This window comes from Odocoileus virginianus, chromosome 28 (assembly GCF_023699985.2).
Source record: "Odocoileus virginianus isolate 20LAN1187 ecotype Illinois chromosome 28, Ovbor_1.2, whole genome shotgun sequence".
NCBI classification, from domain to species: Eukaryota; Metazoa; Chordata; class Mammalia; order Artiodactyla; family Cervidae; genus Odocoileus; species Odocoileus virginianus.
The window spans coordinates 34,960,421-34,973,944 of record NC_069701.1 but is presented as its reverse complement, the minus strand read 5'-3'; the positions used below and the strand labels follow the sequence as shown (position 1 = coordinate 34,973,944).

Here is a 13,524-nt window from a genome sequence, read left to right as displayed (position 1 = left end):
TGGACTAGCTTGCGGGTGGAGGGAATCATCTACTTTTTATTGTTCTACTTTTCTGTACTGACATCCTTCACCCTATAGAGGTGTTGATTTTATCTCTGAAACAGCAACAAGGAGTAATCTGACTTGTAGGGTCACAGGCCGCTTCGTCTGTATTCTTGGTCTATATTTAAAAAATTGAATTCATGTTATTTAATATGAAATAAAATTTAAAAGAACCATTGATATCAGAAATAATTAGCTCTTGGTTTTTATTTTTTAAAGCATCCCAAAGTTGAATTTTATTTTTTTCTTTAAATAAGGTAGGTGCTGGGAAAGAGGAGCAGACCACAATGGAAGTGGAGGTGATTCTAAAAGTCTGGGTTTCTGATTGTGTGCTTGTGATACAGGTTGTGGAACTGCCTCTGCTCTGGGTTTGAGTCACTATGTGTGTGAGTGTGTGTGTGTGTGTGTGTGAGAGAGAGAGAGAGAGAGAGAGAGAGAAAATATGAGAGATTGCCAGTGCCCAAGTCTGTGCTTTAACTATGTGTCTCTGCATGTCTGTGCGGGTCTGAATGTCTGCACACGTGTCTCCACCTTTCTGTGTCCATTATCTGCCTGCCTGCCTGTCTGTAGCTCTTTGGCTGGGTCTTCCCTCCCCCATGCCTGTACCCTCTGCCGGTAACTGGACCTGGGACACAGCCCCCAGGGCTGGCAGGAGTTGGCTGTTGGGTATTTTTAGCCTGTAAACATGTTTGCCATTTCAGAGGACAGGGCCGCTGGTCTCAGCCCCAGCCCACTCAGGATGGTACAGCGGGCCAGGTCTTCTCAGGTCTCCGGCCTGGGGTCTCACTTCCCAAACATTCCAGGGGAGAAGGAAACTGACTCCACAAGGGCAGTGGGTGGCCATCCAGGAGAGAGGATAAGAGGATTCATGGGGGAGAAAGAGAATGAGGGTGAAGTCAGAAGGCCCCCCGCACCCCATCATTAAACGTTTAATAAAATCTCCGTGTAGTTAGAAGTGGCTGTGGGAAATGGCTGTAAAATTGGAAACCCAGCGTCCAGGGGAGTGGGGCGGTGGAGGAGGGGGTCCGAGCAGAAATAGGAAGAGGAAAGTGGGGGACAGGGAGGTAGGCCGCGCGGACTCTGCTCCTCCAAGGGGTGCAGGCCTGACTCCCGTGTCGCTGCAGCGGCCGGAGCAGCACGGTGGCGCGTGGGGTGCGTGGACCCTGACTCCAGCAGGTGGGGCCAGCGTCTCCAGGCCGGTTCTGGGGACGGGGAGGGGCTGAGGGGCGCCCAGAAAGAGGGAGGGCGAGAAGTGGGCGCGGCTGCGTGAAGAACCAAGTGAAGAACCTGGGACCTAAGATTAGAAGGGTAGTGGGCAGCGTTGAGAGAAAACTCAAAGGTCCGCGTCAGGCTGGAGGTCGCGGCTGAATCACTCAATACCCCCCAGCCGCAGTCCGAATCCCTTGGTCCTTCCTGCAAAATGGGCTGATTCGCAGGTCCAGCTTCCAAGAGTTTCTTGCAGAAGAAGCCACACGCCTAAGTCAGGGGGCAGATCCAGGCCCGGCGGGGCCGGGGTGGGCAGTAGAAGGGGGTTAGGGGAAGGCAGCACCTCGGACGTGCCGCACCGCCGGGTCCCCGCGCCCCCCGTGCCCTCCCAGCAGCCCGCTCTCGGGTCCCTGCAGGGTCGGCCCGGCTCGCCCGTCCCAGCCCAGCTTCGGCCCCGCCCGGCCCCGCCCTCTCCCCACAGCTCGGGGCAGACCCGCCCGCTGGAGCCGGAGTTACAAGAGCCGCCTCCGCGCGCAGGGGCCCGGCCACTCGGAGCAGCTCCGCCGCGGGGACTGCACCGCCCGCCCTGCCGGACCCGCCCCGACCGGGGCTCGCCGCCTGCAGCAGCCTCAGCACCGCAACCTCGGGCCCCAAGCCGGCTATGGCTGTGGCCTGGGGCTGAGCGCGCAGGTAGGAGCTCCCGGCGCACCTTGGCGCGATCAGGGGACGCGTCGCTGGGAACGCGGGAGGGGAGGTGGGTGGCAGGACTTGGGCGAGGCGCTTTGGGTGGGTGTCACTGTGAAGGCTCAACTTGGAGCAAGGTGGGCAGCCCCGGGCAGCCACCGGGAGGCCAAGCGTAGTGCCCTGGGAGCGGAGCTCCGCCTCCGGAGTTGGGGCGTTGGAAGGGGCGCAAGTTGGGCAAAGTTGGAAAATCTCTTCGAGGCGCGGTTTGCTCCAGTCCGTCTGTCTCTCGAGGGCTGATCGTTGTCCCTGCTGCACGGCCGGGCGCCGGTTCTTGGCCCGGTGGCCCCGTACCACCCCCTCTGTCTCCATGGGGCGGTGGCTCGGCGCGCTGCTATTCCGTGTTTACTGGAGAAGTTTCCGAGATCGCGGCGCGGCCCCTCGGCCCCTCCCGGCGCCCCTGCGCCCCCGCGCCGCGCACCCCATCCGCCGTCCCTCCCCGCGCCCCACACCTCCGCCCCGGACTTCGCGTCCCGAGTCCTCCGGGCCCCACCCAGTTCTGCAGCACCAGCCTCTCCCTTTCTGGCTCCCGGTGGCCCCTCAGCCTCCCTTCGGCTGCCCCGCCCTAGCCTTGCCCCTCTGGGTTCCCAGCTCCAGAAAAAATCCCTTCTTCCTCTAGGGCGGCGGAGCCGGGAAGTGTGCAGCGCGCCCCGCGGCGGGACGGGTGGGAGTGGGGGTGGGGGACATAATTGGGGAGATTCTTGCACTGGGGGTGGGCGGGGAGTGGAGCTGTGCAGCGGCGCGGCCCTCGGGACCGCCCCTTCCCCTTCGGAGGCGGCGCTCTCTCCCCAACTCCACTCCCAAACCCGTCCGGGCGGGATGGCCCCCGCCCCAGCGCCTGGCTCGGCGCCAGCAGCCTGAGGAATGTGGTGGTTGGAGCCGGTGACTAATTCAAACCAGAGCTCGGGGAGGAGTGTCGAGGGGCAAAGGGGAGGGGGGCGACGGGGCTTGTGTGGGAGGCGGGGGCCCGAGTCCGGCGGCCGTAGGGGGAGGAGGGCTCAGCTGCCCTCCCCGGACCCCTCCGCTCCCGAGGCGCGCTCTTGAGGCGACAGCGGAGGGGCGAGGTCCTGCCGGGGAGTTGGAAAGACTCCGGGCTTAGGGTGTGTTCGGAGAACTGTGTTATATAAGGCTTTCCCATGCCGGGAGAGGGTGTGCAGTGCGCGAGGGCTGGCCCTTCGCTGGCAGGCTCGGTGCCCCCTGCAGTGCCAGGGCCCCGGGATGCGGGGGCGCAGCCCTTTGGCGTCTCTGGCCACGAGGGGCACGTGGGTCTGAGCAAGGCTGACTCTGCCCTGTGGGTGGGAGGGGAGCCGAATGGGCAGATGAGGCATCTAACTGGACCCCTGGACCACGTGGGGAGGGCACTGGCGCCTTTGCACGTTGTGGCCCCAGAGAATTGTGAGCCTCGTGTGTGCCTTTCGCAGGGCGTGGCTGCCCACCCGGGAGGTGGTGTGGTGCCCCCAGTGAGCCTGCTGCTGGGTGCCCTGTTCTGCACAGTGGATCTCTGAAAAGGCACGGTGGGATCGATCGTCCCCGTGCCAGTGAGATCCTTAGAGCAGGTCCTGGACCTTTGGAGGAAAAGGGACCCAGATAGTTACCTCCGGGTTTTGAAACAGTTTCCTCGACTAGGATCCAGCCTCTGACTGCAGGGATCATGTGCCCTGTGGTGCACAGCCTAGAACATGAGAGAGACTGGGTTGATTTTGGGCGGCCCAGTGATGCTTTGGAGGGCTGGGGTGATAGAAGAAGGCAAGGGAGTCAGGGGAAAGGAGAGAGAGGTTGAAGATGCACTGGAAGGCATTTTAGGGCCCCCTCACCAGGGCTGGGTGTAAATTCGGGGAGTAGTTTCTCCTTTGGTGCTCCCTCTCTTCTGCCCCCAGGAGGGAAATCCCTGGGGCAGGGTGTGGCACTCACTTCCTTTCTGAAGCTCAGTGGGGAAGCTTCCTTTTCCTTGGCCCCCAAAGATGATGGGTTGGGCTAGCTCTTGATTGGGGCGTGTATGCAGAGTGGGGAGAGAAGGGAGCCCGGGGCTGAGGGGTGAGGTTGGGGGGGAGAGGACGGGGAGGGGCATGGGGGCATGAGAGGTGGGCTAGCAGAGGACGAAGGGTCTGGAGTATTGGCAATGGGGATTGGAGTGTCTGAGGCCCTCCCCAAAGTCTTGTCCTTAAAGGTTATACGCAGGGACATTGCTCAGAGAACCAGGACACTTAAGAAGCCATGGTGGGGCTTACTGCCCATGGTGGGGGGCCCGCAGCAGTGATTCAAGGGTCCTTGTCGGGGCAACTTTGTGAAGAGCTGAGAACTTGAACCAGCCAGACTCCAGCTGAGGGGGATGTGTGACGGCAGGTCCAGGGCTCAAAGTGGGACCCAAAAGAGTGACTCCTGGGAGACCTGTGAAGGGAGACGGCCATCATCGGTCAAGGGCAGGGAATGGGCTGGGGGGTCCTGGGGTCACCTTCGTCCCAGGAAGGCCTTGGCTGGGGGTTCCCCAGACACCACCGACCTGGATTCCTAGGCTCAGTTGGAATGGGCTGGCTGGCCCTGGCCGAGCACACCACCCGAGCCTGAGGAGCTGGTTTGAGAGGTTGGGGCAAAGCTGTGGGGGTGGAGGAGTGTGTGGGTCTCTGGGGCGTGGTCATCACCTTCCTCAGCACTTGGGAACCGCCTGGGGACAGGCAGAAGCAGACTGGGAGAGCTAGTTCGGCTCCTGCTGGTAACTCTCCCCTGCTCTCACCATCCCGCCACACCCCGGAAACCCCAGCTTCTCTCTGCCCCTGGAGCTGGGCTAACCGGGGGCAAGTGCACACGAGGCAGGGGGGTCGCCCCTGGAGAGGGGTGGGAATGGGACGTTTCAAATGGTGGTCACTAGGGCTTTCTGCTCTCCCATTGCCCCCCCACCCCCACGGGCTTCATCCAGGCTCCCAGGGAGCTGGCATTTCCCCGGGCTCTGACCATCCCGCTGGTCTCCCGACCTTCCTGAGCTGACTGGTTTCCTCCAGGCTTGAGTGAGCCTAAGAGGCACAGCGGGGGGAAGGGGTTCTCCTGGGTGGGCCACAGCGGGCTCAGCAGGAATGTGTGTGTGTGTGGATGGACCCCCCTTCCTCCCTTCAGTCTCCAGACAGCCAGCTGGGCTGTTGTAGGGGAGATCCCGGCTCTGGGGTCACTGTTTCATGGTGGCCTAGAGACTCTGCTCGTGTCACAGCTGAGAAATAAGTGTTGTTACCTGTGAGAGGGCATCTCTGGCTGGCGGGCCGGTCCTGAATGCGTCATCTGTGCTTGTGTCTGGGGCATAGGGGGCAGGGGGTAGCCGTGGGACTCTGCCGTGGTGGTGGTGGAGGTCTCATGGGGGCTGCGGGGGCTGTAGGGAAGGACTCCAGTGAGTTTCTCCGTCTTGGACGGTTCTAGGCCCTGGAGTTTGTGTCCAGAGGCCTGAGGGAGGGTGAGCACAGGCCTGGGCGTGAGGCCGTGGCTGATGGAGGCTTCAGGGAGGGGCATCCTGCCCTGTCCCCCGGGGGCCGGAGCGGAGGTTCTAGGGGAAGGGGAAGCGCCTGGCCGGGCTGGGGGTGGCTCTTTGGCAGCTGGGCCGAACGGCCTGGCCGCGAGCCCCTGCACTAGCGGGTTCTGGCCGCTGGGCGGAGAGCTGGGCCGTGGTAGCTCCCAAACTGTAATCTATCCCCCAGGGTGAGACTGGGTGAGGGAGCGAGCTCACCCCTCCTCAACTCAGCAGGGCGCTTTCCCCCCACCCCACATCCCTGAGCTGGTGTCTTCATCCTAGCCGTCCTGGGTCAAGGCCCACTCTTCTCAGGAGAGGTGGCCAGGTGTGGGGACTGCCCGCATGGGGAATGTAAAGCTGCCCCAGACACCCCGCCCCCCCCAAGACCCCCTCAGTCCCACAGGGAAGTCCCTCTGGGTCAGAGAAGGAAAACAGAATTTCTCTTCTGGCTGGAAGCTTGAACTTGGAGCGCTGGGGCTAGGGGAGTGCGAGGGGCCAGGGGACAGAGGTGGAGAAAGACCGCTGGGCTGAGCCCTGGAAGCAGCTGGCTCCCAGAGGTGGGGATGGGGAGCTGCCCTGGAAGCCGAGGTGCGGGGAAACTCCAGCATGGCAGTGAGGGGCCAGGGAGAGGGACTAGAGGGGAGGAGAGGGCTGGGCGATGAGGCTGGAAAAGCTTCTTCCTGGTGGGAGGTGTGGGCGAGGCCAGCGGCCCAGGCAGCGAGGGAGGAGCTGGGCAGGTGCACACAGACTCTGGACACCAGGTAACAGAGACAGGCTCCCTCCATGATGGACAGGGCCTGGGGCTGCCCAGACTGGTGTCTGTTGTGAGCTGGTAGAGGCAGGGACTGTGGGCCTGCTCTGGGCTGGGAAGGGTGGGGACTCAGGAGTGTCTCTGCATGCATTGGGTGGGTCTGTTGGCCTTGTGAGTCTTTGATCATCTCTCCAGTGCCCCTGTTGCCCATGTCTTGCAACATGTTGGTCAGATTCTCCCTGATAATTCGACCTCCCCAACACACACACCCTATGCAAGTTGAAAGTGCCCCTGGGGGTGCACTGCCCAGAATCAGCTGACCTAAGAGTCCTCGGTGCTAACGTAGACGCAGGAGATAACTGCGCAGTTCTACTCTGTTTAGAATGGGACAGGTTGTTTTTCCAGACCGAGGTCTGGCAGCTGCATACATGGAGGTCCATTTGGAGATTTTAGCACCCGGAAGAGAGGCCACCCCTCTCTTTCTCCTTGTTCCTCTGACCTGGCGTCTGCCCGTCATGGCTGTTCCCATTTCGTGAGTGGAAGTGTTTGCCTTAACCTGCCATGGTGTGTCTCCAGGTGGGCCTGTCTCTTGGTCTTCACCTGCTGGGGTCCAGAGAGTCTTCAGGTGAGCTGGGTTCTGGGCAGCTCAGGATTTCTGAGTCCCAGGGACACAGTGCTGATGAGCCTAGAACCACAAGGGCCCTCAGATCCTGGGCTTTGGGATACCTGGGGCTCTGCCCATTCTGGGTTTGCTGTCTCCTTGCTGGGTTGGGACACGGCTGGTGTGTGGGACAGAGGCTGTTGGCCACTCACCTTTCCTCCTGTGCTTGTGACGCTTGATGGGCATCACTGCTTCATGGGGGTCTCCCGCCCCTACCCGAACCTCAAGCCCTCTCTTTCCTGTGTTTTAACGTCCCCTGAAGCATCCTGGTCTCACTCTGTGGGTCTCTCTTTGGACGAGCCTGGAGGCCTGTCCGCCTCCCTGTGGGTGGGTCTCTCCGGCTCTCACTGGGCCCCCCTCTGTGTAGATCTCTCTCGCCTGTGTATCTCCCTTGTGCATCTTTGTGGTTTCTCATCCTGTTTCTGTGTTTATTCGTGTCTTCATCCCTTTCCCTCGTTAAGACTGTTGGCCTCAGAGTCAGAGATCCCTGGGCTTGCATTTCACTTCTGTTTCATACCTGGGCAAGTCATTTAACTTTGGGGCCTGTTTCTGCACTCTAAAATAAAGATATTAATTCTTAATCACATGGAATTATTTGGGAAAGAACAGGGACCCCATGCATGGAACGAGCACAGTCCTGGGGCGCTATGGGAGCTCGGCAAAAATCTTTCTCTTCACCTGGGAGGGGTTGTTTCTTTTAATGTGGCTCTTTCTCTTCCTCTTTACTGCCCGGGGAGTGTTCATGAGAGTAGGTGGCCTCTCTGGGTGTGTCTCTCTTTTTTCTGAATATCCCAGCCCCTGGCCCTTGGTTATACGTGTGTTCTTGGCTTTCTGGCCGGTGGCAGTCTCAGCTCTGGTTGTGAGTCATCTGGTTGTTCTCATCTTGGGGTAGTGCTTCTCCGGGGCCTGTGTGTATGGCGGGTCAGTTTGCCCATGTGCTGGGTGGAAGTTTCGTTGCTGTCTGCATCCTCCCCACTGCGGGCTGGGTGCTTCTTTCCATCATGGTGTGCCACCTCCGATGTCCTGCCTGTGCCGGGCATCTGCACAAATTCGGGTCCCTCTGCTGTGTATCTTGACTTCAGGTGTGGCGCGTGGAGGCACTGGGGCGTACAGACCTGACTCTCGGGGCGGGGGATGTGTGTGTGTGTATCAGTTCCTGTCATCTTGACACTGACCCTGGCTGCGAGATTGTCTCTGGCTGCTGCAGCAGTTAGACTGCGCCCCCTCCCTGGCTGTGTTCACACTGGCTCTTGGGCAGAAGCAGTTTCCTGGGACCAGAGGGAGAACATGCCCTTCTCAGGGGGGTCACAACTGGCAGGGACCATCCTCCCTGGGCAAAAGATCTGCTTCCTGCTCTTCTCCTGGGTCCGCCTGGGTATTGCCCACCCAGGGCAGAGATCTGCAGAGATGGCATGGCAGAACCCTGCTGCACATCCGCTTTGTGGTTTTGAATCATTAGGGCAGCTTCGTTCTTCTCTAGCTGCTTCTGGCCTGAGTTACATGTCCTTGCAGCCTCAGATGCGTGTCCTCCCTGCCTTGAAGCTGGAGTGTCCTTGCCACGTCACCCCTTTTTTGCCCTCCAGGCTGCCCTCTGCCTTAGAGGGTCTCTACTCCAGTCCTTACCATCATGAAGGTTACTGTGAGCTGGTGTCAGGTACAGGCGGGGAGCTGGCAGACCTGGGCGTTCTAGGGCCCCAGCGCTCCCCCATTCTCAGGGCTCCGGACCTCATTCTCCCCATCTGTCAATAGCAGGCAGTGCCGTCCCACAGAACTTTCTGCAGTGGTGGCAATGTTCTGTATTTGTGCTTTTAATATGGTAGCCATGTGTGGTTGTTGAGCTCTTGAAATGTGGTTCCTACAACCAATGGGCTAAATGTTTAATTTGATTGAATTTAAGTTAGGACTTCCCTGTTGGCTCAGATGGTAAAGAACCTGCCTGCAGTGCAGGAGGACCCGGGTTCGATACTTGGGTGGGGAAGAGCCCCTGGAGGGGGGAATGGCAACCCACTGTGGTATTCTTGCCTGGAGAATCCTACGGATAGAGGAGCCACATGTGGCCTTTATAAAGGGTTCTTCCAGCTCCGAGGGCTTCGAGGGACGCTTGAGGAATGTGTAGAATTCCCCAAGGCTCCAAAGACTCTGCTTTGGGCGGCAGCAGGGTGGAGCTCCTAGCCCCCAGGGAAGCTGGCTTCACCTGACATGTGGGAGAAGAAGGAACGACCCCCTGGGTTTGGTACAGGCCCCAGGGGTGGGGGAAGACCACGGGCTGGGACCCGAGTGTAGAAAATAGGTCCTTACAACTGTGGCCTTGAATCCCCTGTCAGCACCCCTATGTTCCGCCAGGTCAGATGGAAAGGGAGGGGAGGGGAGTCTTGCCTGGCTGTGCCAGGAGGTGAGGACTGAGCTAGGGCAGGCAGGGTGGTTGGCAGCCCCACCTGGCTGGGAAGCCAGCGGGTGCTCCGCCAGGGTCAACCTGCAGCCTCGGGTCCAGCGCCTCCCGTTCTCACGGGCTGTGGTCCCTTCTTCACTCATGATGTCCTCCTCATTAGCCCCTGGGGTGGAGGCGTGTGGCAGATCCCTCCCACCTGGGCTTCCGGGGGTTCCGGGCCGGGGGCTCTGGGCCGAGCAGCTGGCAGGGAAGCCCATTGCCTCTTCCTGGAGCCCCAGCCCCTCCGGCACCGAGAGGTCTGGCCCATGAAGCGGGTTTTAGGTGTGACCCTTGGCGTGTCTGGAGCTGTTGCGGCCGCAGTGACTCACTGGGGAAGGAGGAGGGTGGGGCCGAGATGTGGGCGAGGGTGAGCTCTGGCTCTCTGCCCCCCTTGCCCGCTGCTGGCTCAGCACCAGGATGTGAGGCTGAAAAAAGGGGCCCTGCTCAAGGAGGAAGAGAGGACGCCAGCGCATTCGGTGGCTTCGGGGAGCTGCAGAGCCCTTGGGTGGAAGCCTTTCCCTTTCCCTCCTGCTCTGGCTCCCCTCTTGTCTGCGGGGCTGGCTACTCAGTGCTGGAGGCTGAGGGAGGGCACCACTGAAGTCCCAGCTTTTGCTGTTTCTCTGTGGGAAGGGTCAGCCCGACTTCCAGTAGGAAGGGAGGAGGTGATTGCCCCAGCTGACACCTGTGCCAGCAGGCTTCCTGCTGGCCTTCTGGCTGGCACCTGCGCTGACATAAATACCACGTAAGCGAGTGCAGGTGGTTGGGGAACAGGGTGTCTGTGACTGTCTTCATCAGTATTATGATCTGCCTGACGTTGGAAGCCCTACATGCTCATGAATTTCCATAAATCTTACCCTCAAAGGCAAACTCAGTACCTTCAAGATCCCATTTAGATTTCATCCCTCCTCCAGAAGGCTCCCAAACCTTCTGGAACATTCTGAGGCCAGATTAGTCACACCCTGAGCACCTTGCTCATTATTTATATCTGGGATAGGAACTAAATCTTTTTTTTTTTTTTTGGCTGTGCCATGTGGCACGTGGGTTAGTTCCTTGACCGGGGCTGGAACTTGGCCCCTTGCATTGGGAGCTCGGAGTCTTAACCACTGGGCCCTCAGGGAAGTTCCAGCAACTAGGTCTTTTGACTCTCCATGTGTGGCCCGTGGAGCATGTTTGGAGGATACACCGGTGACATTAGGTAACAGCCTAGCAGAGCGTGTAATTCAGAGCTGGGCTGAGAGCTTCCGTCCCTTTCTGGTTTTTTCTGCAGCGCCCTGTACAATGATGCAGAGGCAATCGGTATGCGTGTATTAATTGACTGGTTGGCTGATGATTTCTGGATGTCAGCGGATTTTGGCTCTGGGTGAAGCTCTCCACGATTTAGAGCACCCCCTCACGGTTTCACAGATGTGTTCCTGGGTGGCTGCCGCCCCCATTTTGTGCGGGTGGCTGGAGGCTGGAGGCCCGCCTGGTGTCTCCCTGGGTGCCCCCGCAGCCAACAGCTGTAGCTGGAGGGTGTCTTTGCTTCTCACCTATGGGCACCTGGCTCCAGGCCCAGCCTGGGCAGCCTGATGGGCCCTGACTAACCACGTGCCTGAGATGGCATGACTGGACCGCAGCATCTCGGGCTTGCGCCAGTGCTGAGGGGCCTGGGGCTTCCATTGCTCAGCCTCTGCCTGTAGCAGGGTCCCTGGAGCTCCAGCTGGTGAATGTCCCCCTGGACCCAAGGCCGGGGTTAGACAGGGTGACCCAGCATCGCTCACCTTGGGCCACCACCAGCCCGGCTTGCAGGTTGCCCATGACCCCCAGGGCTGGAGGCTCTGAGGAAGGGGGTCACGCACCTGTTAGAGCTGCATGCCTGATGTGATGTGTCGAGGGAAGAGTTAACAGGCTCAGAGCCCAAGCATGTTGCTCTCTTATGGTGGACCCCAGCCGGCTGGCCTCTCTGAATCTCAGTTTCTCCATCTGCGCTGTGGGGCAGTAACATCTCCCTCCTGAACATGTTCCAAGGGACCCAGTGAGGATGTGGATGTTGGGAGGTGCCCATGGGCCAGAGCTTTCCACTCATGTTCTTTCTCCTTCTTCCTCCTCCTTCAGTCCTCATGGGGATCCTTTATCGTTTCCATTTGCACAGATGAGGAAATGGAGGTTCAGAGAAGTTAAGTGACTTGGTCTGGGTCACATAGCAGGCAAGATGCCAAGCCAGGATTGGAATCTAAGTCTGACCTCTTCCAAAGCCCCTTCCCATGATTCCAGCCTTGGAGAGTCACATGTGAATGGAGTTGATGACAGTAGCGGTGTTGGGGTTTTGGTTTGGCCCCGGCAGACAGGACATTCAGCCATCTCTCTTGCGTAGCAGCTGGGGCGGGGCTGTGAGCGAGCCAGCTGTTGAGTGAGAACCTGATCATGACCTTTCCCCTAGACGGTGTGACCGAGATTCCCAAGAGAGAGATATTCTGAGGAGAGAAGAGGAAGGAGGGGCGGGCTCCTGGCAAGGCATCTGCTCCTGACCCAAGTCCTGCGAAGGTCAGTAGGAGGGAGGGGGAGGTGACCGGGTGGGGAATGGGGAGGGTAGAGACCTGGATAGACTGGAGCATGGAGCATGGGGCAGGGAGGGGCATGGAACGGGATGAGGGGCCGGTTACTTCTGGTGTGGTTGCAACCACTGACCCATTTCCGATTTCTCCCTTGTGCCTTGGGAGCTCGCCCACAGCAGAAGCCGGCACCTTGGAGAAAGTGCCCCGCTCCCGGGGGGTATCCCTGGCTTCCTCATCCCCCCGTGGCCTCGCGCCCCCACTGCCCTGAGCTCCATTTCGTTACCCCATCCAGATGGAGAAGGAGGAGGAGATGACTCGGGAGCTGCTGCTGCCCAACTGGCAGGGCAGCGGCTCCCACGGGCTGACCATCACCCAGAGGGATGATGGCGTCTTTGTGCAGGAGGTGATGCAGAACTCCCCTGCGGCCCGCACTGGGGTGGTCAAGGAGGGTGAGTCTTCTCGGGGTGCGGGCTGGTGCTGGGGTAGCGGGGAGGCTGGTGGAGGGGAGGGTGGGGCGAGGGCAGCACAAGCAGGCGCCTGGCTGTGGAGTGCCTGGTCTCAAGTGACATCAGGATGGTCGGTACCCAAGCCCTGCCCTCCCCTGCCCACTCTTTGTCGCTTGTTCATTCACAGTCCTCGTGGGAGGCGGTCCCGTGGGTTGGAGATGTTGTGGGTCCTCTGTTCTGACTCCACCACCCAGGAGTTTGGCCGCTTTGGGCCAATTAGTTGTCCTCCCTGCCTCAGTTTCCTCATCTCTACCATGGGTGTTAACCATACCTGTGAATCAGTCCAAGGGCCCAATGCAAAGTGCTGGGTTGTGGGTTGTTTCCCCGAGACTCTGGGTGGTCTTACCCACATCTTGCTCTTTCCTGCTCAGGGGACCAGATTGTGGGTGCCACCATCTACTTTGACAACCTGCAGTCGGGTGAGGTGACCCAACTGCTGAACACCATGGGCCACCACACCGTGGGCCTGAAGCTGCATCGCAAGGGGGACCGGTCCCCTGAGCCTGGCCAGACCTGGACCCATGAGGTCTTCAGTTCCCACAGCTCCGAAGTGGTTCTGGTGAGTTCCTGGCTGGCCGGCTTCTCCCTGAGCTCCTCTGGCCACTCGGCTCCCTTTCCTGGGCCTTGCTTGTCCTTCCTTGCTTTTCTCGCCCACTCTCACCCTCTGCTCTCTGTTGAGCCAGCCTGTTTCTCCTATTCATGTGTGGCTGCTACTGCTGCTAAAAAAATCTCCCGTTGGTCTCCTCAGAGGCCCCTGTGTGTGGGGACCCACTGATGAGTCTGGTCCGAGGTGCTGGGAGGCAGGTCGGCTGCTATGTGGGAATCTGAAAATTATTTTCTCGGTGCCCAGCTCTGCCTCCCAGACATTATTTTTCTGCTTCCAGAGGCCTGGACTCGTCTGTGAGTCAGAGGCTGGGCAGTGAAGTGCCTGAGGGATGTTTCTCTGCTCCTTCCGATGGCTTGTTTATTTAACAAATAATGAGCCCCTCAAAGTGGAAGTGTTAAGCCCAGCACAACCGGGCTCTACCGATGCTGTCGGAAGGGTCCCTGAGAGGACTCCCCTCAGGATTAAACCAACAAGGCCAGGCAGTTGAGAGCTGAAAACTGAAGTAAGTCAGCACAGGGCTAGTTGCCGGGAGGCGTCTGAGAAACTTGACGGGCTGAC

General features: G+C 59.7%; 1 protein-coding gene across 3 annotated transcripts in view; it reads left to right on the top strand.

Moving 5' to 3' along the window:
• Positions 1-1,784: 1,784 nt before the first annotated feature.
• The window catches only part of AHNAK (AHNAK nucleoprotein), a 94,628-nt gene continuing 82,888 nt past the window's right edge, over positions 1,785-13,524 (top strand). The window contains exons 1-4 of one of the 3 annotated variants that reach the window (XM_070457485.1): positions 1,785-1,938; positions 11,739-11,842; positions 12,146-12,302; positions 12,731-12,918. In XM_070457485.1, coding sequence (XP_070313586.1) covers positions 12,146-12,302; positions 12,731-12,918 — 345 coding nt within the window. In that variant the 5' untranslated portion in view covers positions 1,785-1,938; positions 11,739-11,842. The remainder of the gene's footprint in view (positions 1,939-11,738; positions 11,843-12,145; positions 12,303-12,730; positions 12,919-13,524) is intronic. The other 2 variants (XM_020916909.2, XM_020916904.2) reach the window with 2 other exon arrangements.